Source organism: Vanessa atalanta, chromosome 24, assembly GCF_905147765.1.
Source record: "Vanessa atalanta chromosome 24, ilVanAtal1.2, whole genome shotgun sequence".
Classification (NCBI taxonomy): Eukaryota; Metazoa; Arthropoda; class Insecta; order Lepidoptera; family Nymphalidae; genus Vanessa; species Vanessa atalanta.
Genome location: NC_061894.1, coordinates 8168238 through 8194146, shown reverse-complemented (window position 1 = coordinate 8194146; position 25909 = coordinate 8168238). Strand labels below are relative to the sequence as shown.

The window sequence follows — 25909 nt, the reverse complement described above, 5'->3', positions numbered from 1 at the left end:
TAATCGCAAGCGTTTACAAGAGATTATTCTGTAATGCTATTAAAGTTACGAAACGATTTCGTAAACGAACGGAAGTTACGAAAGCAAGATGACCTTCTATTTTTGCTTTATCAGAACCGACTGGCTCTCGATCGTTGCTTCATTTACTTTGATGGGTTTCGGTACACGGGTGAGTGAATTAATTTTAGTATGTTTTAGCAGCGCGAGTATAATCGACAAAGTTTTGAGTTATTTGTAGATAACAGTCTGTTTTAGATTTAGGTTATTTATTGATTTTTATCATAATTGAAACGGATTTATAGGATGCTTTACGTTCGTCATGGTAGCATGTGAAAGCGAGCACGTGGCGACCGCCGAAGTTTCGGAGAAGGTACCGCTGATTTTTTAGTGGGTATTTCGGTGTACTAGTGTGAAAAAAAAGGGTGAGAAAAAACTGTAGTGAGAAAAAAAAGGGATAAAAATGTAACATTTATTTGAAACGTTTCTGACTAACTTCGTATACATACTTCGGTCTTGTGTGCTATTAAATCCTTAAAAAGCATTATTAATGACATCGTTTGGCAGACGGCAAATGTGCCACCGGATGGTAAGTGACCACCAATGCCTGTATACATTGTAGATCGTATATAGTATGAAGAGATCCAAAACTGACCGATATTTAGTAACTTGAGTCGAATAAAAGCTCGTAATAGATTATATTTAATGAGTTAAAGTTCAGCGGAACCTCACAACGTAACCGGTTATTGTAACCTACTTACTTATACCGTTAAAGATACACTATATTGCATGATGGGTTTTTGGAAGATTTTGGGTTTCGATTTGAGACAAAATCGTTGCTTTTTTATAGACATTGAGCGACTATTATTATTCAATTCAACAGTTTCACTAGTCTTGGGTTGGTTCTTTCTATTGGTTACGGGCGTATTGGTTGGTGGTAGGTCTTGTGCAAGTCCGTCTGGTCGTACCACTAATTTATAATATATTCTACCGACAAATAGCAGTACTAAGTATTGTAATGTTTCGGCTTGAAGGGCGAGTAAGACAGTGTTACAGGCACAAGAGACCTAACATGTCCGTTCTCAAATAAAGGAATCTGCTTCGGTAAAAAAAAAAAAAATTTGGTCATCATGTTACTTATACAAGCCGTCACTTGGAAGCTTAGAATTTATAATTTAATAAGCACATCAACCTGCAATAGAGCACAGTGGTCGAATAAGCTTGAAACGTGTTTCTTAAGAAGCGAGGAGCTTGAGCTGAACAGTGGTTTACAGGCTGATTTTTTTATATGGCGGACAAAGTCACGGGTAAATCGAGTCATGTAATTATATAAATTTATACGAATATTATATATAGGTAGAATTTGTCTGTATCTTCGGAATGAATGATCCAACTTTAAGTTTATTCTGGTAGAAAAGTTTGGTATTCCTGAGCTCTATAGAATATAAATTAAATTCATATTATATCATTTTATTTATTAGTAAATGGCATACGTGCGAAGCCAGGGCGGACTACTAGTGCTTTATATATCTAGAATAAAGAATATATTGAATTATATAAACAGAACTCATCAAGCCATTAAAAGTAATTAGGAAACGGAATTCCGCATTTTAAATTGCTTACAGATTAGAAAACTCGTCTAGGCCAGGCTAGGCAGCGCTGGGCTAGGATAGACCAGACTATAAATCGATGCGGCCGGTCAGAGACATTATGCAATCAAGTGCAATGATCGTTGAGATTCATGGAGTCGAATCGTTTTAATATTATTTAAGCATTTTCTTTTAGTGATACTAAATTAAGTATGTTTTATAATTATTTAAATTAATTTGTAAAATAATAATTAGGGGCCTTCATCCCTTTATTACACAGGGCCTCCAGACTCTCAAATCCGGTCCTGTATTTAAGTGGGTGGCTTAGATGAGACATCGAATTATCGCGATATGATTGGTCGGGAGCTTGAATACTCTATGATATTCATTCATTGTAGTTTTGAATGTCGACGAACCTGTTCCCGAACTTTGGAAGCAAAATTGACGTGGAAATAAGTAACTAAGCGAAATATTAATGGAGAACTGGTTATATAAGTAGTGTACAATATAGCTGTATACTTAATTTGAAGGTTTGTTTATCTTTATTTTTTTATTTGATTGGAATAGACAATATACGACAATTTTGATGGCGATCAGTCAAACTTTGTCCGAGTCTTTTAATCTCGAACACATGTAACAGAATTATATAATTTAATTAGTATGAATAACCTCTCCACGGTTTCTTTCAAAGTTCAACGGCTGTATTTATTTATATATACAGGAAACGTGGCTGAGATACGAACCTTGTATTCCGAGGTCTATTACCCGTACGAGATTTTCTTTGCTATCATTTCTTTATATGTAAAGCTATTGCTAGCTATATAATGCGTTCAGCGTAAAGTAAAATGTACCAAGTCGTATTTTTAGTTTAATTTCTAAAAAATAATTCAAAAATCGAACTTATGTCTATGTTTGAGAAATGAATTTGTTTATTTTGCATTGAGTTAATTAAGACCTGAAATTTTCATTCAAATGTTCGAGATATAGATATTCTACCACCAAATAACAGTACTCTGTATTGTTGTGTTCCGGTTAGAAGGGTGAGCGACCCAGTGTAATCACTGGCACAAGGGACATACCATATTAGTTCCCAAGGTCGGTGGAGCACAGGTGATGTAAGGAATGGTTAATAGTTCTTACAGTGCCTTTGTCTATGGGCGGTGGTTACCACTTACCATCAATGGCCCATATGCTCGTCCGCAAACCAATGCCATAAAAAATAAGAGAGCCGACATTGCCCATGAGCAGTGATACGTGAATCTAAGAAGCTGAATCGGGACTTACACCACCGCACCAAAATAGCGTCAATTTTACATAAAAAAAACCAAACCTATAATGGCGCCTTTAATCGCGGTGCCGTTAATACATAAGCACCGCAGACTCTATTAGAGGTTGAAACTAGAACAGGTACTATTAAATTTTCAGGTGCTTAATTTGTATTTATAATTCATCACGTGCTCGTGTTCGAAATCCAGTTAGTGGGGAATACACATGTGGCATAATTTTATTTGACACATGTAAACTTCTTAGAAAGGTTCTATATCGGCACTTCTATTTTTTTTAATTCGTTCAGAATCAATATCAATACTTATCAACAAATTCCAACTAAACTTTTGTTAGGCCCTGCCTAGAAGAAAATGTCGTGATAATTCAATGTGTGTGTTAAGTGTATCACGGGTGTTACTTCCTATACTTCTTACTCTTTAACACTTAATAAGATTTTTTCCGAACATTTTCACAAAGTTGGTTTAAGTATGATGTTCATTTATGTGTTTCAAACAATCTTTGCTTATCATATACATTACAAAATACCAAATGTAATTTTAATAAGTTTAAGTGCTAGGATAATAAGTAGGGACTTGGATAAAACATTTAACATCATGTAGTACTTTCTTAACAAGTTTCGGTCGAACGATTTGTGCTCAAAATAATAACGCTTTAATATCGTCATTTATATTTTTTGTCAATAACACATAACTACTTATTAATAAATATTAAATTAAATAATGGTCTTAAAGTAATATCTCACCATAATAACTGACGCCATTTTCATCATATTCCCGCCAATTTAGTTTTATTTTTCACTATTTAGTTCACATCACAAAACACAAAAACTGTTCGACTGACAATCTCGTATTTTTATCACCTTTAAATATCGAACAAATAATACAATTAAATTCTTTAACAAAATAACTGCTAAATGTGTTTTTTAAATAAGTATCTTTGTTTTTGAAACAATTTTTGAGTAAATCGAGTAACATTTTTATTTTTAATCTTTCATCACAGATTATTTATTATTAATATATTCATAATTATTTATATTTATAAATTTAAACATTCATATGTAATAGCGACTTAAGTAATACACAGACAGCCGAAAAATATTTGCGAAATAAATTATGGACATTCGAGTTTATTACGACTTAGATAAAACGTTTTTTTATTACAATAGTTTAAAACGCATTAATATCTTTCAAGTATTAAGTCAATGACTTTTCTGTTTTGTAAATAATAATATTAACGCCATGTTTATTTAAGTTGATTAAAATACGTACACTGTTGTTCGTTAATAAAACTAAAATTAAGATTTTTTTTTGTCACAGTCTCATGAACTAGACATTCATAGATAATGTTGAAATATCGAGCTCCACCAAATAAAATTAAAAAAAAACATGGTAAATATCCCGCTTTAAATAATTGTAGTATTAAGAAGATATAGGTACTTTGAAAAAAAAATGATATTCACCATGGAGTTCTTAGTTTTCTTTTCATTCCACTACATAGTGTAAAATATTATTTAGTACTTTTTAATAATATGTAATGTTCCTAACACATATTAACGTATGTCACAAAATCTTTTTTTTTTGTTTTTATTCTGTTAAACACAAGTAGAAATACTAAACTTTCTTTGTAATAATTGTACGATATATTCTGCACTTTTTATTATATTTTGCTAAATATCGATCAAGTTTTTTTATTAAAAATAAATATTTAACATTTATTTATTGTCATAAGTTAGTAAATATTTAACACAGACTTTAAAACCTAATCCTTATTATTTTTTAAGCGCACAAAATAAACTAAACGGGATTTTCTGTGATCCGTGATGGTATTACAAATATACATTTAAGTAAAGTGTGATTAGTCTAGTCGCTTTAAGCACTTGAGCGTGGTTTTAAAACGTTGCGAAATGATATTCCAAGCATGTAATACAGAACTAATATTACAAACGCGAAAGTAACTGTGATTTTAAGACTTACGCGTTAACCCTATTTTGCTACTAAATTCAGGGCCGGATCTACCATATGGCTTTTTGGGCTTCAGCTCAGGGCCTCAAGGGGGCCTCAGTTAAGTCAAGTCAAAGTCAAAAATCGACGACAATGCGAAAGAATCCAAAACTTTATTAAATTAAACAGATCGTATAGCTTGCAGCACTGCGAGTCCTGCAATTAATCAAACCTATTCAATTAATTTAATTCAAGTCTACGTTCAGATATATCTTCGGTGGGCCCCTAAGCAGTGTTAGCCCAGGGCCCCCTAAACTTACGGTCCGGCCCTGACTATATTATTACATGTGGAGCTTGGACCCTGGGTTAGATTATGTGGTACTTTAAACATCTCTCACCTCTAGAAACGTAGATTCATAAGAATATAAGAAGTTATCTTGTCTCATTTGTCAATAACTTTTGTTTTTTGTTATTGAATAATAGTAGGAAGCTAGAACAATTTCGAATTATTTTAAAAGTAGAATAAGTTGCGTCGTTTGAACTAAAGAACTGGGCCATAGTAAACATTTTTTTTTTTTCAAATCATTCGTGAATGGAAAGTGTGAAGTAAATAAATACCAATAAAACAAAGATGATATTTAAGAAAGTATGACTGTTGAATTTCAAAATGGCTGACAGAATGACGATAGCGATTATTTGAAGTGTTCGTTTTTTTTTTAATACCAAATCCGTCTGTGAGAATCACGATAATTTTTTTTTTATTTCAATGTAAATTATTTTATGTCTATTATTTATCTGTACAAATAAGTTATTAATGATACAGGTTCCGGTAATAATTAAAATATATTTACTTATATCTATTATTTATAATGCTTATTTTGTTTTAATCTATTTAAAAATATAATTGATTTTATAAAAACAGCCTTTCTATTTGTGAACATAGCTGTTGTTTCACTACTGGTCATTATATAATGGCTTATATTTTCTACATCACTTGTATATAAATAAATATTAGGAGAAATTTGTTAATACTAAAATTTTATTTAATATTTTTTCTGTTAATTAATTTCTTATTTTTTAAATATATTTTATGTTTATACATATATATCGTTTTTTAAAATTCAATATTAAACTTTATTGCTTTTTAAAATTTAACTTTCAATGAAAAAAAACACATATAACAGTTTTTTTTATAGATTTTACACTTAGCACTAATATCTTAAATCGTGTGAATTATGTCACTGGCACAAAGTAGAGCACAAACGAATTAAAAAAAAAAAATTGACATTTCTGGAGTGACGAAATTTTGGAGTATTTTTTTTTAATTTAAACCTACACTGTTTAAAAACACTGCACAAAAAATAAGTATTCGATTTTCGAACGTACGTGTGTATAGCGTCGCGGTCGCGGGAGAATGCTCGCTTGGCTCTTGATTGCTTCAAGCAGGGAGTGCTGTTGTTAAGGCCAGGCTTTCTTTTTGTTTTTATTTTTAATAATTTGTATACAAATAGTCATTAAGATAAATTCAATTATTAAATATTAAAAAAAAAAAAAAGTTTTTTATATAAATATAACGGTAATGATTTAAGATTTAAATACCATTATTATAACATACTTTATACACACATTATACTCTTATAGGTAACATGCTACGTCGTCGGTTTTTAATTATTTTAGCGAGCGTTTTACAATGATGAGCTTAAAAGGTTGCTAATTTTATTTCATGTAAGGATAATTTAAAGTGGAAGGGCGCACCTTCACGAGTGAACAGATCTTTAATAGACATATACATACATTACATTTCAAAAGCAACACATTTTTTAAATTTAGTTTTTCATAATAAAGAATGGATAAGGAAGAAAATAATTAGGCCGTGGTAGGTAATTATATTAAATGATACGTATAATATTAATTAAAAAGGAAGAATCTTTTTTCGAATAACATTAAAGTAACTATAAGTTGATATATATATATATATATATATATAGTCGGAGAATAGTAAAAATAGTAAGTTGTAATATTTAAAGGTAAAACTGCAACTAGTTGCGGTCAAGGCGGAAGCTTTGCGCGCATCTGACCGAAGCGTACCGTTGTGTGCGGTGCACCGAGTCAATACAATGCATTACTGCTATAATACATGATTCAAAAAATTATTAAAAAAAAAAAACTATAATTATTCAATACGAATAAGTTAACATAAGCAATATAAGGGTATTAACCCTTATATCACCAATGAATAACACCAAAATGCTATTTTCTAAAAATACAAATGATCTGTAATCTATGAGCAGTGACCACTTACCATCAGTTAGCCCCATCTTCCAATCTGGTTATCAATTTTCCAGAAAATAAAGAAAAAGTCTTAATTCCAATGTCTAGATTAAACATTCACATTGCAGGATGACTCGGTTAATTAAGTAATCAAAAAGTTTTCATATAAAAAGGTTTTAATACTCGTTATCAAACACCGTAAAGATTTGGTACATGGCAATATGATATATGACAAGTGACTGGTCCCAGAGAACCTTCACATATCCTACCAGTATTAGAACTTGATGTAAAAGTCGTATTACGATATAATTACAACGGGTATCGTTTATCACTGTCCTTAGAACGTTTGATTAATAATAATAATTAAAATTTTGTATTTTTTTTCCTTTCAAAAAGTATATAAGTATTTATATATAGTACTGAAAGCTAAGTGACTAGAATGGCGAAGTTTATTGTTTATTTTAATGATGTAATTTTGTTATGACATAAGTAGGCAGACGGGCAAATGGTAAGTGTTCGTTGTCCATAGACAATATAAATATAAAATAGTGATATATTATTGAAATCAATACAAGTTAATGTTCATATTATTCGTATAATAAATGCTATATTTTAAGATATTTTCCATGAATCATTTTTTCGTAATAAAGTTGAATTTTGTCAATCTTCGTTTCCGAGTTGTATTTCGTGTTCCAATTACAATCGGAAATAAATCGTGTATCATTCAATTAATGATATTATGGTTTATTAAATTAAAAAATATACAGCTCTAAAAGTTTGTTACTAGTCTAGTTTATAAATGAAGACTTTTTACTAATTCATTTAAAATTGAAATTGTTTTAAAATGAACTTCCCCTTAACGACATGGCGGTCAACACGGAAGCTCGCCGCACAGCGCACCTGACCGAAGCATCGGTGTTAGATTCAAGTAACGATTAATTAATTATATTAATTATCTATGTTAGGTAGCTTGCTGTTTCGTTCTTAACATTATTCTTGCGAATTTATTTAGAATATGCGATAAAAGATACTTTTTTAAAATATAGTGTAAAGATAATTTCTTAATAAAACCAGGTTGCCTTTTTTTTGTAACCATTATTGATTTGCTTTATTTCATATTTTTTAGTTTACATTTACTTTTAAAACAGAAATTAATAAATGCCAAAAATATTTCATATAAAATTTACGTAGGACTATTCATCTTTTCGTTCCTAGGTGGCCGGCCCTAGGAACCTATATTTATTTATGTCCTAGACATAGTTACAATATACATATTATGTGAGGTATTATAGTATGTTAAGGGTGATAAACTCATTGGTGATATAGCACTAATCAAAACAAAATATTAAGATTACGATTGGTGATTATTACATTTCGGTTTTGACTAAATTGGATAATCGATATTCTTCCATAATTCAATGGCAGCAGGAGTAAATATAAACAAACCTTAGATTTACATTTTGCTGAATTTTGCTATAATATATACTAATAGAAGTAGGAAAAAAGATAAACAAACCTTAGATTTACGTATTTCATGCGATTTGCTAATAACTCAACTATGTTGTGCACTATTAAGAGTGTATGATTAATATATCTTTATTTATAATTCAACACTATTACACTTAGCCACTTATTTCCACTACAATTTTACTTCCAAAGTTCCGATCACAGTTTCGTCAACGTTTAAAGCGCCGTTTTTTCGCAAATCCATAGTGATTATCAAAGATTAATCGAGCAACCAATCACATCGCGTCAATTTGCTGTCAAATGTTGTTTACTTGGCTTTTTTCCTGTTATTGTTGGAATAGAGTCTACAACACTATTTGACTAAACAACTTAAATTTGCTTAATAAGTTCTGATAAAAACTTCACGGTACAATTATATTTTTCCATTCGAACGTCTAATTTTACTAATTGTTTTGAATAAAATTATTCATTATTTCAAACTTCTTTAGAAGAGAGGATTCCTTTGCCACGGAATACTAAAAGGCTATAAAAATGGCGAAGCGCGTTTTGCTTTCCAACCTTCCTTCCACAGATTATAAGCAAATGTATTTATAGAATATTTGCTATTATTTACAATCAGGCGCACATTTTAACTTAAATATTTAAAGTCTATTTAAATATGTAACGTATGTAATGATAAATTTAGACAAAATATAAACGGCATTTTTAAATGTATATATTTTTACCAGAAATACAGACATAAAAATAACAGAAAACTAAAAGCAAGAATGGTACTTTAATAATGAAACGATGTCTAAAAAATAGCCAAGATTTAAAAAAATAACAAATGAGCTCGCCTTACAGAAGTCACATACGATATCAAAATGGGTTTGAACCACCTGACAGCCAACTCTATAATTGCGCGCAGGTCATATCAAATAGTGCGCACTTCCCTACCTCCGTGTTACACACGTCGTCTTTTTTTTACACGAAATCACGCCACAGTTTGCAGGAAAGCGAGAAGATGTCACATATTATAATAAAAAGGTATTCAAAATAGTATATATTTTAAAAAAAAAATAACACCATTATTAATTTGAATTTGTTTCGCTAGTTTCTACATTAGCGCGCGAAAACTTTTGACAATCAAAGGAGACCCAATATTGAAAAAGGATTAAAAAGAAATAAATGATTAAACATTAATTAAACACAGAATTATCGTAATACATTAAGGCCTCTGTAATTAATTATTTAGAGTGGAAATTCATATTTTACTAGCACATTACAAATTTTCCTATTACTGGTTTAATTTATATTTGCAATAAAATTTCAATGATACTTAAGTCGAATAATATATATTAATGCATGATCTGAATTGACAGCCATTTTATTTGCACAGATGACGGTTACAGAACCGTTTCTTGGTTAATCTTTACTAATATTATAAATGTGAAAGTATCTGTCTGTTGCTGTTACATCGCCAAAACCAATAAACTGAACTTCACGGGAAGACACAGGCTACACTTGTTGCCTAACATCTGAAGACCAAACCCTAAAACGCGAACGAAGCCGCGGGAGACAACTATTCACAATGTTGATGCTGAAAATTAATATGTAACGCCAGTAGTTATATAAAAACAATAATTCAGATTTTGCTTAAAATAAGCAAAATTTTATTTGAATTTTCGTTGGGATTTGGAATAAGGGACTAGTAGTCTTAGTGAAAAGGGACAAAACAGTTTAGATTTTATAGGTTATATACGTATGGCGCAGAGCCTTTGGCTTTAAGATTAAAGCAAAAAAAAAAAAAACATTTTTGTTTGAAATTACGCTATCCGTATTATAAAAGTTTGTGCAATATATTCACAGGATTCCCGCAAATATACCGAGCAGTGGCATCAAATATAAACAAGTTCTGAGTTAATAGCCAAAATAGATTATTAGGCACTGATAGCGATCAAAACTACGACATTAGCACACACAGCATACAAACGTTGACCTTTAACACGACTTTTTATTTATATTCAAAAAAATCATATAATTTATTTTTACAATCGCTAACTACATTCCATTTTCAAAACGAATAGAAATCCTGTTATAGTTATATTTAATATATTAACAAATACATTACTCTATTTGAATAAATCTAATCCCGATTTGTCATACAAAGAACGCAATCATAATTAAACTTAATATTTTCGAATAACTTCTAATAAATGACAGTATTACACGGCATGAAAACGACGTATGTCAATTTCTTGCTATGAAAATTAATCTTTATGAGAAGAAAGTAAAGTATAAATTAGTTTGTTTAGAATTTGAATTCGAAAAAAAATCCCTAATGAATTGGAAAATGAAATTAAGCTCTATATTAAAGGGATAAGGTGTAAAATTAAAAGTTTTCTAATCGATTTAAGACGTATACATAAGGTACGCTTGACTTTTGCAAGACGTATCGGGGTCACAGTAAACGAATAAGTTTGCTAACGTGAATGAATCGAAGGCCCGTATATTTATAGAGTAGCTACATTCAGAGCTTCCAAATAAGGATTTCTATATTACTATTTTGAAATACCAGATTTTTTTTTAAGTTTTTCTCAAATGTTATAATATAATAATAAATTGATACGTTGCACTGAATTACCTTACCTTGTATTTGTATATCACCACAGAAGATAACATCAGTAAAAAAATTTTTTTTTTTTTTAAAAACATATTTTTTTTAATGTACTAATAGTTACGTAATACTTACACATATTACGTAATTTATTTCTAAAATTACGGTGAATTGTTTAGATATTTGTATAAAAGAGTAATTGCTGCGTCTCTTGCCGGTTCTTCTCGGTAACATATCAACATTCCACACGGAACGGTTCTTGTGAAATAACTATTTTAAAACCGTCTTCAATAAAGAACAGTTTGATTTTTGAATCTTCGTTGAACTATGGGTCAAGTCGATTGTGATAATTTGTGTTGATGTTTTTGGTGTTTTGAGTTACGCATATATCTACCTATCGCCATACAGTTTAGGCACCAAGTCTTTGTGCCTAAACTGTATGGCGAACTTTGTGGGATATTCGATATGTTACCTTGCTTTTACTTTTAAATTTTTAACACAAGATCCTGACTGTACGTTATTCAAATTTAAATTGCACTTGATATCATTCGAATATTCAATAAATTAAACATTTGATCATATTTAATTTCAAACTAAATAACATAAATATTTCTATCAAATAATCAATTTTCAATATCTATCTGTAAATGTATACTCTATGTAATCATCAATGCAACCTCGACGACAATTATCTCGGGCGGGCATCGAACCGCGCAAAAAACGTATTGCATTATAAGGGAGCCGGTTCTGATATCGGGTCGAAAGATTTGTCGCTTTTTAGCGGTAAAAATAAGATAATAATGAAAACCGCTATTTAAAGTTCGTCGCGAACTGAAATTCAATAAAAATACAATACAACACACTTTATAGAAGCGAGAAGTCTAGGTGGCCCGATCTCGAAGGCGGTTAATAACAAACGTATTATAGTATCAGCCTGTAAATTTCCCACTGCTGGGCTAAAGCCTCTCACCCTTCGAGAAGAAAGTTTGGAGCCTATTCCATCCCTAATTCGGGTTACTAGAGACACATGTGTCAGAGTTTCCTTGAAATTGCGAACCTGCAGGTTTCCTCACGATGTTTTCCTTCATGAGAATTAAGTGGTACTTGCGCGGTTTTGAACTCGCAATCATCGTTTGAGATTCAAGTCTTCTAACCACGGGACCTAACCCAGATAGACCTGATAGCAATGGTCTAGTGATGGTTTTGATTACATAAAATATATATTTAGTTTGTAACCATAGATACATTAGAACCACTGGACCATTGGGTATTTACGTTTGTTTTATATATAACATGAAACTTAAATAATAATTTTAAAAAAACCAACAAATAAAAATATAATCAGCTTTTTTTAGTTGTACAATCTGGTTTGCGAATCGATTTGTTATGAAACTATGGATAAATAAAATTAGTACGCCGTTAATTGATTCTCAAGTGAAAGTAAGTCTGTATGTATAATAATTTATTTGGTATACGCCATTGTTCTTTGATGTGGGAGACTTCCCGCTTTCTAGCAAAACGGTCGGACATACGTACATACAAATATTTATGTTAGTTGATGGCACACCTTGGGAATAAGATGATCGCCTCCGAGCTGTTTCGAATAAACGTAATATATTTTAATGTACATTAAAAAAAAAAGAACCCGCTGAGTTTCTTTCGCCGGTTCTTCTCAGATTCGAGGTGTTTGTTTATATTTAATAAATTACTTCGACTTTGACTTTGACGTATATAACAAGTAATAAATATTAAAAAGTCAAATTATATATTAATATATAATATAATGATATAGTGAAAAGCTTATCTAGAGCAGTCTACACTGATATTAGGAAGATGTTAAATCCATTTGTATGTATGGAGTTATGTCCAGTAACTAATGTTCCAATTATTTTTTTTTTTCACTGGTAGAAGACGTAAATGGATATAGGGGTAGGGGATGACCAAAGAAACGATGGGTGGATTGTGTGAAAGACGATATGACTGGAAATAATGTTACTTGTGAGACGTCAGACAGAGAAGTATGGAAGACACGCTGCGCCGATTTCAAATATATACCAAATTGGGATAAGGGCAGGAGAGTGTTGATGCTAGATTATTCCTGAAGGTATAGATTATATTTATATCATAATGTTCTTTATTGATAAATTGCACCCTTGCGAAGCTGGCGACTCGCTAGTACTAATATTATAAAGGTGATTGTATGTTTGTATGATTGTATATGTGTTATAAATTTTCCATTTGTAAAAAATACATTGGTAAAGAAGGCGTATTATGCAATACAAGATTATACAGATGATAAAAAAGCGTGGAGTTAATACTTGTTGACTTCCAGACAAGATATATCTCATACATATATAATTGTATTTAACTAACATGACTGTATTTTTAAATGTTGAAAAAGAATACCTACTGACTATCTTGCCGGTTCTTCTCCGTAGAATCTGCATTCAGAACCGGTGGCAGCATCACTTAATATAGTTTGTTAAATGACGATTCAGAAGTGCTTGTACAAGCCTACTTGAATAAAGTATGTTTTGATTTTGATTTTAAGGTATTGTTATAGTATTCTAATGCGGGTAAGTGGATACATATAGTGTCAAATTTTTATCCGATCCAACCAAACACGAAATGAATAATAAACACTAATTAAAAAAAAACAAATTCCAAATGCGTTCCCGGATTTAAACCCGTAAACTTCGATCAAGTTTCCCCCTTTAAAACCGCTAGACCATATGTATTAAATATGTTTGTATTATATAGAATTCCGAATCAATTACTCCGTACCAAATATAGTCGATAGTTCTAAAAGGAAACTAGAAATACTAATTACACTTGCCTCATTACGAAACCAGCTGAAAAACGCCCCCGATCTCATTGCCTTTTATAACCTGGGTAATTCTACTAACAAATTGTCACCTTATCGTTGCCGTTTGCTGTTTATCTTTTCTACTACCACAGCGATGCAGTTATGGTTCCGTCGAAGTTGTCGAATATATTTGGGTTTGTATTATAATTGATATAATAAAAACACCTTAACTATCGATAGTATCAATAGTATCGCTGCTACCATTAATATTGCTTACAAAGAGGTAGCGATACTATCGATATATCGAATAGTTTTCGAGGTCAACTATCGATAGTCAAATTATCTACAGTTCTGCAACGCCGAAGTAGAATTTGCTCTCAGTTACGATGAAATAAAGTTTCTTTGTGAGGAATAGTCGAACTTGAATCGGTATAGAATTCGGAATGTATATAACGTAACCATTATAAGTAGAATTGCCCCCGGTTTTGAAATCTTGATAAATATCGCCAGACTTATTGTATTTTACATTGTATGATTACTATCCTAATTCCTAATTAATATTATACGTAAAAGTGACTTTGTTTGTTTGTTTTTGATTTATATAAAATTTTACAAGTTTTCGGTACAAAAAAATTGGGTACCTAGACTCTTATCCGTTATCCTTAGTGCGGGCGGAGCCGCGCATAGAAACTAGTCACGATATAAAGTTATATGATTTGAAATAAAAACATGCAGGTACAAGATACGAATAATAAACGAGATATACTAAACAGAGACATACTGCACATGTAATAATGTCCTACAGGACAATGGCCTTTCCTCCTGGAGAATTCCCTTGGAAAATCTTATGCTACCACGCTGCAGAAATTCGGCACAATTAAGGCATTTTCCACCAACCAATTATCACAGGAAATTTCTCCAAGCCGTTATGCCTTGGCAACCTTCACAAAAAGTGAATGCTGTCTGTTTTTGCAAATGTCCATACGCTGTGCTAGTCACATTCCATAAGATTAGCCCCCTGCAAATTTTCCACCAATTACATTAAAAAAATTGTTTACCTCCTCAAAAGTGGTGCAACGGTACACAACATATTTAAAAAAACCGTCAACAAATTAACTAATGTATTAAATTAAGCCAGAAAAAGTGGAAAGCGACTTTTCCTTTCAAGATGGAGGGATTAAGAAAACTAGTAAGTATTTAGTTGCGTTAAACTTCGAGTTATATCTTTTTTCCTGATGCTATTTCCTGGAAGGAGTGGTTTTGAAAGTGACTATGTATTATATGCCGTAGGGTTGCAATAAAAAATAATGAAAATTATTAAACATTACTTATATTATTAAATGTTTTGTATCTAACTCCCGGTTCCTATTAGTAACGAATTGTTTTTGGGCTACGAAATGGGCCATTAATATGGTCATTAACTTTGTATGACGTGCAGTATTTTATCTCTTTACTTTACTCTTTACTACTTAAGTTTAGAAGTTATTTAAAAAAAATTATACTACACAATTGATTTACTGCTAAAAGTTAAATTATTAATAGTCATATCATAATAATTATAAAAGATTGTTTTAGACGATAATAAATATAGTAATATGTATGTAATTTTTTTATCGTCATAATTCTGATAATTGCAGTTTGACATAGGCCTCTGATGTACGCCCAATCTTTTACATTCAGCCCAATTATGTATCATCGGCTCATATCGCTTGATGACTCCTTGTTCATAGATGTATATAAAAATATGTTCTCATAGAAACATAAGTGACAACCCTAAGCCTAAAGTTATCTAGACACGACGCGAAAGATAACGACAACTCTCGCTGGTGCGGGATCGATTCTGGTTTGAGGTATTACCGGTGTGTGGCGGGTTAACAGTACAACATAGTGTAGATGAAAGTTGTTTATCCATATGTGAGATAAAATCTTGAAAACTATTTATTTTATTTAGGGAATTTAAAAAGAACGCCGTTAAGTTCTGCATTTAATATTTAACTAGGAATTAGCACCGACTTCGCACGATTATTGTAAAGAGTGGTTTATACTAGGAGAGCTGAACGTGGGATAAGAGCAACTCACGGCGTCATGTGTGATCTTGTAACGAACTAATGATAAAGTCGATCCAAGTTTTTCGGAAAAAACGTGTCAGTCTGTATGTCATACTGCTAGGCTAGGGCCTCCTCTCCTTTACGTCACGGTGGCGCCCACCAATGAGACCGAGAGGGTACTGCTAGTTTTTAGTGGGTATTCCGGTGTACTACCCACATCGTAGGGCACCGGCGAGTCCTACATACGTGAAAACAAACATGTAAACACGTAACGCGTGAAACACGTAACGCGTTTTTCCAGCGAAAAATAAGGCCTCCTATCCTTTGGAGGAGATGGAGCTCATCCCACCACGATGCTCCAATGCGGGTTGGTACAGATGGCATAGTTTCATTCGACATATGGTTTTTCACGATGTTTTCCCTTCTCACAGAACACGAGAATACTTACTTGGAGGAAGGGCTTGTGCAAGCGATAGTGACGCATTGATGATGTAAGAAATGGGGAATATTTCCTACAGTGGTGGTGTTTAGCATCAGATGGCAAATTTATACGTTTGCCTAAATATAAGAAAAAAAATTAGTGTCAGAAATTAACATTTGAAATCTAACCAATAATATATATTTATTAAATTTGAATAAAATTATTATTTTTATACATAATGTGTACACTGAATGAATCAATATGTTGCAATTTATTACATTCATAATAATCTTATCTCATTGATAAAGAATCATAAAACAACAATTACAAGAATTGCAACAGACGCATCAACAATCACGCATTCTAGATACCATGATTCATAATCACTAATGCTCTGTAAATATTTAACGGATCGTTTCTTAGTTAAGAGTTGAGTGTAGTAAGTAACGATATTGACTAAGTTTCGGGATAGGGGATACATCCTAGAGGCAAAGTTTGACTGACTGACATCGATCCTGAATGGATTGTTTTTAATAGGGCGGGCCAATTAGCAAACTTGTTACACTGGCTCACTCACCTTTCAAATCGGAAAGCAATAATACTAAGTATTCCTGTTTCGAGATAAAATATCTGCTGAGTGGTTGGTACCTACCTACCCAGACGTGCACAAAGCCCTACCACCAAGTGAATCAATAAAATGAAACACCTTGCAATCATCATTATCACGTTTGGTTGGTAGTTTTGCGACTTGTATTGTGGCCTAACCTGGAATTCTAAGCTGTGTACCGTCTCGGATAAAGAGATTATCGTTTAAGATATCCTCGGACTCAAAGCCTATTTACTAGTTACTAGTCGTTACGGTCGTCATATACCGTTCTTTATTGGGATACGTTTGTAACACGCATCATAGAAAATTCTAGCATCAAAATAAAACGAATCGCTTGAACAAAGTAACCGGAAGTTCGTCATTTATTTACGTACTGTATTGTTATTAATTAAACGCATGTAAACACTAATGAGTTTGTCATGTTTGTTTTTTGTGACAATTTACATGTGTCAGAACGAGACGCATTTTTATTTATTTTATAATCCGTTCTTTAAAAACGCACAGCCAAAACTATTGAGCCTAGAAAGATTAAATTAAATTAGCAACAATTAGGTTTATTAAGACGTGGATGCCTTAGAAAATATTTTTGGAAATTTCAACTTCATTGTGGAAAAATGGAGGAACTTCGTTTAAAAGTTAGTGTTTTTACCAGAGGTTTATTTGAGTGTGTTCAAAATAATTTAATTTTCTAAATTTCTTAACTCTTGACCCCAAGACATTATAAAGTCAGACGGTTGAGGGCCAAAATAGTGAAAGTTTCATCGAAATCAATCCGATATATTTCATGGTCCGAACGATTTCAGGTGACTAGGTTACCTGCCTCACGAATTGTTAGAAAAAACGACAAAATCTAAATGTATTATTTAGTACTTAAAGGCATTTTGGACTTAGGAATGATCAAACCTATTATATTCAAACATTTAAAAGTATGAAGATACTAGGTTTAGTGACTAGCTTTTCTTGGTTTTGCGGTTCTAGGTTCAAAATTTCAAATACCAGGTCAGTGAAGTTATTGGATTTTGCTGCCCAAAAAAGCAATGTCAACGACCTCATGCTTCGGAGAGCACGTAAATTATCTCTTTTCAGTGGTGGTATCTGGTTTTCAGCCCAATTGTATTAAGATAGTCAGTTCGTATACATCCTGTACATATATCTATTGTTGACGCAGGATAAAAGATAACAGAGACGCTAAGAAAAGGCAGTCAACATTAAATTTTCTGTATATATATAAATCTTCTGTATGTGTGTATGTCACTGATGTGCTCGGTTGGACCGATTTCAATGTTTTTTTTTTTATGTGTAGGTATTTGAGTGGCTCACTGGATGTTTTAGATTAGCAACGGTAAGTGGCGCTGTGATCGAGCAGAAAATGAAATTCTGATTTCACCCGGTAGGGATGAAAAGATAGTTAAATATGAATATAAATATTACTTTCGTGTAATTTTTAAATCGACGCTATTTTAATCGACCGCTCTTTAATATCAAATGGGTTCCAGTTTCGTTCGTATATTAATACCTTCGTACTTCTGAAAAATTCACGACGGTAATCTAGTGGCGTAGCTAGGTAGGTAAGGGCCCCGGTGCATAGAAAAAGAATCGGGCCCTCGCCTCCTCTTTAACGTATATTGGCATTCAAAATTATAGATAGTAATAAGAATAGGATACAGGATACAGTGAGTTGAACATATCGTTAGTAAATTAAATCCATACTTCATCTCTAATCAAAGCTCTTTTCATAGCTTAGGTTAGAGAGCCCCCAGAGCTCACGGGCCCTGGTTCACTGCACCACCTGGCCCTACGATAGCTACGCCACTGCGGTAATTTCTCTTTCAATGAGAAGGTAAATTTAAAAATATAAATCTAAATATTTTTGGTATAATACTTGTTGCATTCTGGTTTGAAGGGTGTTAGAACCAGTGTAGCTACAGACACAAGGGACATGCCTTGTAGCTCCCAAATGTGGTGGTGCATTGGCGTTTTAAGGAAAGGTTCAAACTTACACTTCCTTAACATTACGAATTAAAAACACTAACTGGGGATAATGCGTGTTATAAAAAGCATACTTTTTCCTGAAACTCAGCAAACCGTATTAGATGTCCATGTGTATAGTGAAATAAATAAATAATTTATAATCAATTTGTCAAGAAATCTAATCGATGACGCGTGACAACGCAGGTGCAGATTCCTTGCGCAGCGAGAGCGATTCTTTGTACGTCTGTATAAATAAAAACTTATGTGGAGCGACAACCTCAGCGTAGCGTCGCGTTTTGTTATTCTCGCAGTGATAAAATACAAAGATGTTTTGAAAGTTTGAATTGTTTTTATATTTATTTTTGACGCGAAATGTTCATTTCTAAATATCTTGGTATTTTGAGGAGTTAAATTTGTAGCGAGATCAAATAAAGCAACTCTGTTTTTACGTTTGGTAGCAGAGCAATGGACCACCTGATGGTAATATACTGTTAGAAGTCATTTGACTGTTAAGTGTTAATACCTTCATTGCAACAAGTAAAAAAGTGGTGCTGGAATAATACAAAAAAGTTTTTTTCTCTTTTTCTCCACTAAGTATTCAATGTACTTACTTTTGTATTCGAATAATTAGAATTAAAAAAGCAATTAATAATATACATCTCGTTCTGATTTCAAACTGTTATCTTGATAAATAAACTGAGCATAGAAGTTCACAGCCAAACGTAATGTACAAATAAATAAAAAAAATATGTCTTGACTTAAAAAGTAAAAATAATTTAAAAACAAGTCGTCTTCGTAAAAACGGAGTTTCTATGTACTCTGTGCTTCGGTGAAGCTGCTAGCAAAAAAGACAAAAACTTAATTTAAAAAAAAACTCACTCGAACAAAAGGGTTCTTCTTTGGCAGTTCATGGTCGACTTCGTCGCGTGACTCGTCGTCCGCGGAGTTCACCCTCACGCAGGTCTTGTGCTGAGTATCACCCATACTCGGCACACATCATACAAAAACAAACAGCACAGCACAGCACTTGCACTCCCGCACAATAAACCACAAGTGATCACAATCACATCAATCACTAATTCGAAAATTTGAAATTCGAATCCATCATAAATTCCGAACCAAAAATGAATAAATTCCTGCAGTCCGTTATTTAAATTAACAGTCGATTTTTGATTAAAAGATTAACTTTTTATGAAACCTTCTTTTTAATAAACTCGTTTGTTCCGTTCGTCGATGCACTTTTTAAATATAGAACTGATTCGATTGGAAATAGAACCGTTATTCACTGCGATTTCCAGGTTGTCGAACGTCAGCAAAGATCTGAAACAAAATGTCGTAGTCAGACAGGTTGTGTGCGACTTTTTAAATAATGACTAATGTTTATTTTATAATGATCTCATTTAGTTACTCGGTGTAATTCACAATCTGATTAACGCTTGAGCAATTACGATATTGTCAAAGATAATAACTACAATTTCGTAAAACTTTGTCACTAATATCTAATGATAAATAAGTATGTACCAATATTGATTAATGAATGTAAACCAACCATTGAATATGTATTAAGCGTATTAATTTTTACTATCTTTTTAATCTTGCCAGTGAATTTTAAGTCGTGATTAATTTTAATTTTAATTTAACTTTATAATTATGTAACTTTTTTTTTTTTCTTTTTTCTGGCTTTTATTTGTGCCAAAAAGACACAGATTATTTCGCCAATGTCACGTGCGAATTATGTAACTTTGCTACTGGGTTAAAGCCTAATACACTACGTGTTTCAATGCAGGTATATTGACACATATTCGATATGAAATTACAATCACAAATAAAACACAATTAATATTTAAGTCTATTTATATTGATCTTTCTATCTATAATTCTATACTTAAATTATAAATATATAAAAAAAAACTCTGTATGACTGTCTATTTGTTGTCCTTTCACGTTGAACCGAATTCGATGAAATTTGGTATAAAGCAATCTTGAACTCTAAGAAAGGATAATGGTTAGTTTCTTTATATCTGTTAGCGAAAAATACCAAAATAATAACGTTAATTATCACATTATAACAAACGTTACTTAGTGAATAAATAATTACCGAGCTCTCTCTTTCTCATCACCGATTTGACATTAGAACGAAGAAGACAGCATTGTTTGGTAATCGCCCCCACAACATTTATAGGTAAGCCGTGTGTAAGGTTACAATGGTGGAGCGCCTCGGAATGCGAGGACGATCTATTATTTATTAGATTCCAATCACAGATGCAATGTTTACGGAACAGATACTATATTAAAACAAATATCTTTCTTATATTCAATTTAATTGTAAGTTTTTATCACAATCATTGTATTCGAGATTAACGTCTATTTTATTGAATGTCATTGGTAAAAAGGCAGTTGCATTGGAAAATGATAAAAGCTTATGTACCGAAACTAATTGTTTTATATTGTGAGATCATATTTTAGTTTCCTTATAATGATAACCTTCAAAGTGGCACATGAAATGAATTAGAAACATAAATTAAATATTTTAACTGCTTGTCTGTACAGGGCTGTGACCTTCGATTTTAAAGAACATAATATAAAAAAAAAACTGATACCGACTTATATAATAACAGAACATGCACTAAAGTAAAAAGGTACTTAATTGTATATTTTATCGAGAGGTTTTATAAGTAGTTACTACAAGATTACTATTTGAATGTATGCCAAGCTATCGGAGAATGAGCGAATGTCAATGAATGAGTATTGTGAGCATTAATATATGAATAAATATCTATCAAAAAGATTTTGATAAGTAGTCTTTGGAATTAAAAACACAACTGCCATATCTATATTTTTTTAATATGTTCAGCGACTTTATGATGTTAGGATTTCAAAGATATGACATACATAGTTTGAAAATTATGGTGGAATTAAAAAAAAGCACATATATACATAAATGACCCTGAAAACGTTAGACTTCTTTTTTTAGTCGTGTAAAAAGAAAACTTCATTCGGGCCCCGTTTCTGTAAATATAACGTGGTTTTGACACATTATTGTGTGAGATTATTGGTGGTAGTTTGGTTCATTTCTTGCCTCGTAGATCCGAATTGCGATGCAACGGGGAAAACTACTAGAATTCACTATTCTACAGTCGCGAATTTTAATTTTGAATTGTATATATCTACATACATAATTGAGATTCCGTAATGGTTAGAACGCGTGCATCTTAACCGATAATCGGAAACCCAGCCAGTCATCATCGAATCTCGATGTGCTTAATTTGTGTTTATAATTAATATCGTGCTCATTGAAGGAAATCATCATGAGGAAACCTGCATGTGTATAATTACAATGAAATTCTGCCACAAGTGTAACCTAAGCGACATTGGAGCAGCGTAGTGAATTAGCTCGAAACCAACTCCTAAAAGGGAGAGAATTCCCAGCAATGTCACATTGACAGGCTGTCAATTTAGCTTTGACTTAAAATAGGCAAAGATAAAAGTCAGTGCCTTTTACCCTCTATTAGTCAAGCGATTTTTTTTTTGTTAATGGCTATCTATATCGTAGTTTATGTAGTAACTTGTTTTATTTTCTAATCATACATAAAAATGTTGTTTATTTGGCTTTTGTCCTATCGTAACTGGAATAGACAATATGCTTCATGTTTAGAGATTTTCGACAAACTTCCATTTAAATCATCAATTTAAATATTTCTAGAAGTATATTCTAATGACAAATGATTCAACTATTTAGTTTACAATGACATTATCAAAGTAATGGTTTTGTGAGTACGATTTAAAGCCGTTTAAACCATTGATCAGTCAGCGTTCCCAATACATACTATTGCTATTGTATGGATTCACGACACAGAAATATTCCTAATACGTTACGGTTTGAGTATTAACTGGACGTTTTTAAGTTTGCCTAATTTTATTATGATTCTTATTTTGAAAAAAAGTCCGCGTAAAATAGGGGTGTTTTAGACTTTATTTATGCACAGATTCATCATGGTCGATTGAGTAAGACTTAAAAGCACATACAAAATCACTTTTGTATTTATTCCTTAGGATAGTAAGTTTTTTAGATGCTTTTTTATGATTTTTCTGAGAGGCTCTGTATTGCTGAAATCAAAATATAATTAGTTCAGTTCACAGGTGATATGATATTATCATACATAATTATATAACTTTTCGACTTCATCCGTATGAATAAGTGTGAAGAGTTCACTTCCTAATCACAGTGCAACCTACCAAATCACCGAAATCGGTCTAACCGTTTAGTAGGTTTTCAGTTACATATACACGTACAGAATACGTATATATTTAAAGAATATTCATAGTTTTAGTGCATTGAGAACGACAGCTAAGTTGTTATGTCCCTAGTACCTGTACACTGCCATTCACACCTTAAAACTGAACCCAACTTTTCTAAGTACTACTGTTTGGCGGTATAATATCCGAGGAGTGGGTACTATCTACCCAGACGGACTTGCCACCACCACAACGACCACAAAAAGCCCAACCACTAAGTTAATTGATTTGTTTATTAAAACATCGAAAAACATAATTCGATCAATATTAACATTTAATGAGATTAAAAAACGGTTATTTAACAGAATTATCAATGTACATTTACTAAAGCTACACGGCATGCTCTAATTCCTCACAGCACGCGAGGTCGCCGCGACCGGTTCAAGGAGACCGTCATAATCTCGGCACAGTACCGAGTACCTATCCTGCGAATAACCAACGAAGAATCCATACAAATTAACCTTTATAAAGTTGTCATGCTTTATTATAAAACAATAAAATTATTGAGTCAGAACTTCCAACAGAAATTATAATTGCTTAGAACGCATGCATCTTAACCGATAATTGCGGGTTTAAACCAAGCACCGAAGAATTTTCATGTGCTTAATTTGATTTTATCAAATTCATCTCGTGATGAAGAGAAATATCGCGAGGAAAAGACATTGCCTACTCGGGCAATATGCTAATATGGTTTATTTCTAAAACTAAATCTACACGATGTTTGCCTATGTGTGATATGTGTGATTTTTAAGATATATTATTGAGACGTTTAATTAAAATCAAATCAGCACACTTGGTGGTAGGGCTTTGTGCAAGCTCGTCTGGGTAGGCACCACCCACTCATCAGTGAGCCAGTGTGACTACAGGCACAAGGGACATTACATGTTAGCTCCATAGGTTGGTGGTGCATTGATGTTATGTAAGGAATGGTTATAATTTTTTACAGCGTCAATGTTTATGGGCGGCGTAGACCACTTACCATCAGGTAGACTACTTGTCCGTTCGCCTTCCTATTACATAAAAATTATAGCAGTTTTTGCATGAAAGAGTAACAAACGTCCATACATTCTCATAAACTTTCGCATTTATAATATAAGATTCCTTACATCGCCAAAGCGCCAACCTTTAGAGCCAAGATGTCATGTCCATTGTACCTGTATTCCGGTCATTTTTTTCTTTATGACAATGTGTTAGTTAAGTATGTATATGTTATACATATGTGCATCAATAACTGTTGCATATATGATTGATAGAAAGCCGCAACATATTCGATAACGTTTATCTATGACAATATGTTGATAGTAAATGTTTTATCAGTAATGAAGTTTCGATCAACTATTAAAGAAACAAAATGGGTTATAAAAACAAAAACAAAAATTAGGCAAATGAAATTTCAGTGCTTAAACGGGTTTTACCCCGCAGCTATCAGTAAAAATGAACCTGGTCTGGGATCTGGGTCATCTCGACTGAGGTTTGATTGACAAAGTTATAGGTTTTGATTAATTCCTTATCCAATCAATATTAAAAAAGCTGAACTCTGTTTGTGTGAATGTTACATCATCAGTAGAAGTTTTGTGGTTTACACGAAACCACAAAACTGATCGTTATGAAATTTGCCATTAAGGTAGCCTGGATAAGGATTTAGGTATCCCTCATGATTAAATTACAAAATATGGATCTCCCATGGTCGAAGTTGTGGGGAGCTGTACCGCTGCGTTTTCTTATCATGTATATGGATATATAATAAAAAAGACACATTGAAATCAATGAATGAATGGATGAATCATTCACTTCCAAACATTTCGTTCGAGTCAGTATATCTCTACATAGTATAAAACAAAGTCGCTTCCGGTCTTCTGTACGCTTAGATTTTTTTAACTACGCAACGGATTTTGGTGCGAGTTTCATCAATAAATATAGATCAAGGGAAAGGTTTATATGTATAATACATACATATTATAGGAGAGAAAGCCGTGAACTTCAATTTTCCTAACCGGTTTTTTTCTTATAATACTAGATGTTCAATTTAAAAGTTATATACAGACTCTTATGGTACTCAAGTGAAGCCGGGACGAATGGCTAGAAAATTGTATAGTTTTAAAATTAATTCACTATTATTATACATCTTCGCCCTTTATTTAATTTTCCTTTAAAGTAAGCACATTTTTCTTATGTTTTCTCTCGTTTTAATGAATACGTGTTTACTTTTTTATTGTTTTGTGTGTGTGTGTCTGTTTTTATAAAATTTATTATTTAGACCAAATATTATCTGCTCAACTGAGACGACTGAAATATAATTTCCTTTGGCGTTATCTTGTGTTATCTTAGCATAATTTGTACAATTAGAAAAATACGACTAATCATTCAACACGACTGTATAAATGTCCTCTACTTTTGTTAAATAATGTCCCAGAGACAGGCTAATAAACAAAGTTTAATTATCTTTCAACCTTTAAAAATAAATTAAACAGTATTTCCCCCGATCAGGTATGCGGGTTCAATTGAAGGATAATTCTTTAAAAATCAGCGTCAAGGTTAATTGACTTCCTGCTTAATTTTCCTCCTTTGATTTTTTCTGTTCTGAGTCATAATTAGGACTTTGATTTGAGAACC

General features: G+C 32.2%; 1 protein-coding gene across 4 annotated transcripts in view; it reads right to left on the bottom strand.

Moving 5' to 3' along the window:
• The window catches only part of LOC125073278 (rhophilin-2), an 84862-nt gene that overhangs the window by 42374 nt on the left and 16579 nt on the right, over positions 1-25909 (bottom strand). For 2 of the 4 annotated variants that reach the window (XM_047684034.1, XM_047684037.1), the window contains exon 2: positions 19880-20320. In XM_047684034.1, coding sequence (XP_047539990.1) covers positions 19880-19984 — 105 coding nt within the window. In that variant the 5' untranslated portion in view covers positions 19985-20320. Of the gene's footprint in view, positions 1-3615; positions 3733-6149; positions 6229-19879; positions 20321-25909 lie in introns of those variants that run through there. The other 2 variants (XM_047684036.1, XM_047684035.1) reach the window with 2 other exon arrangements.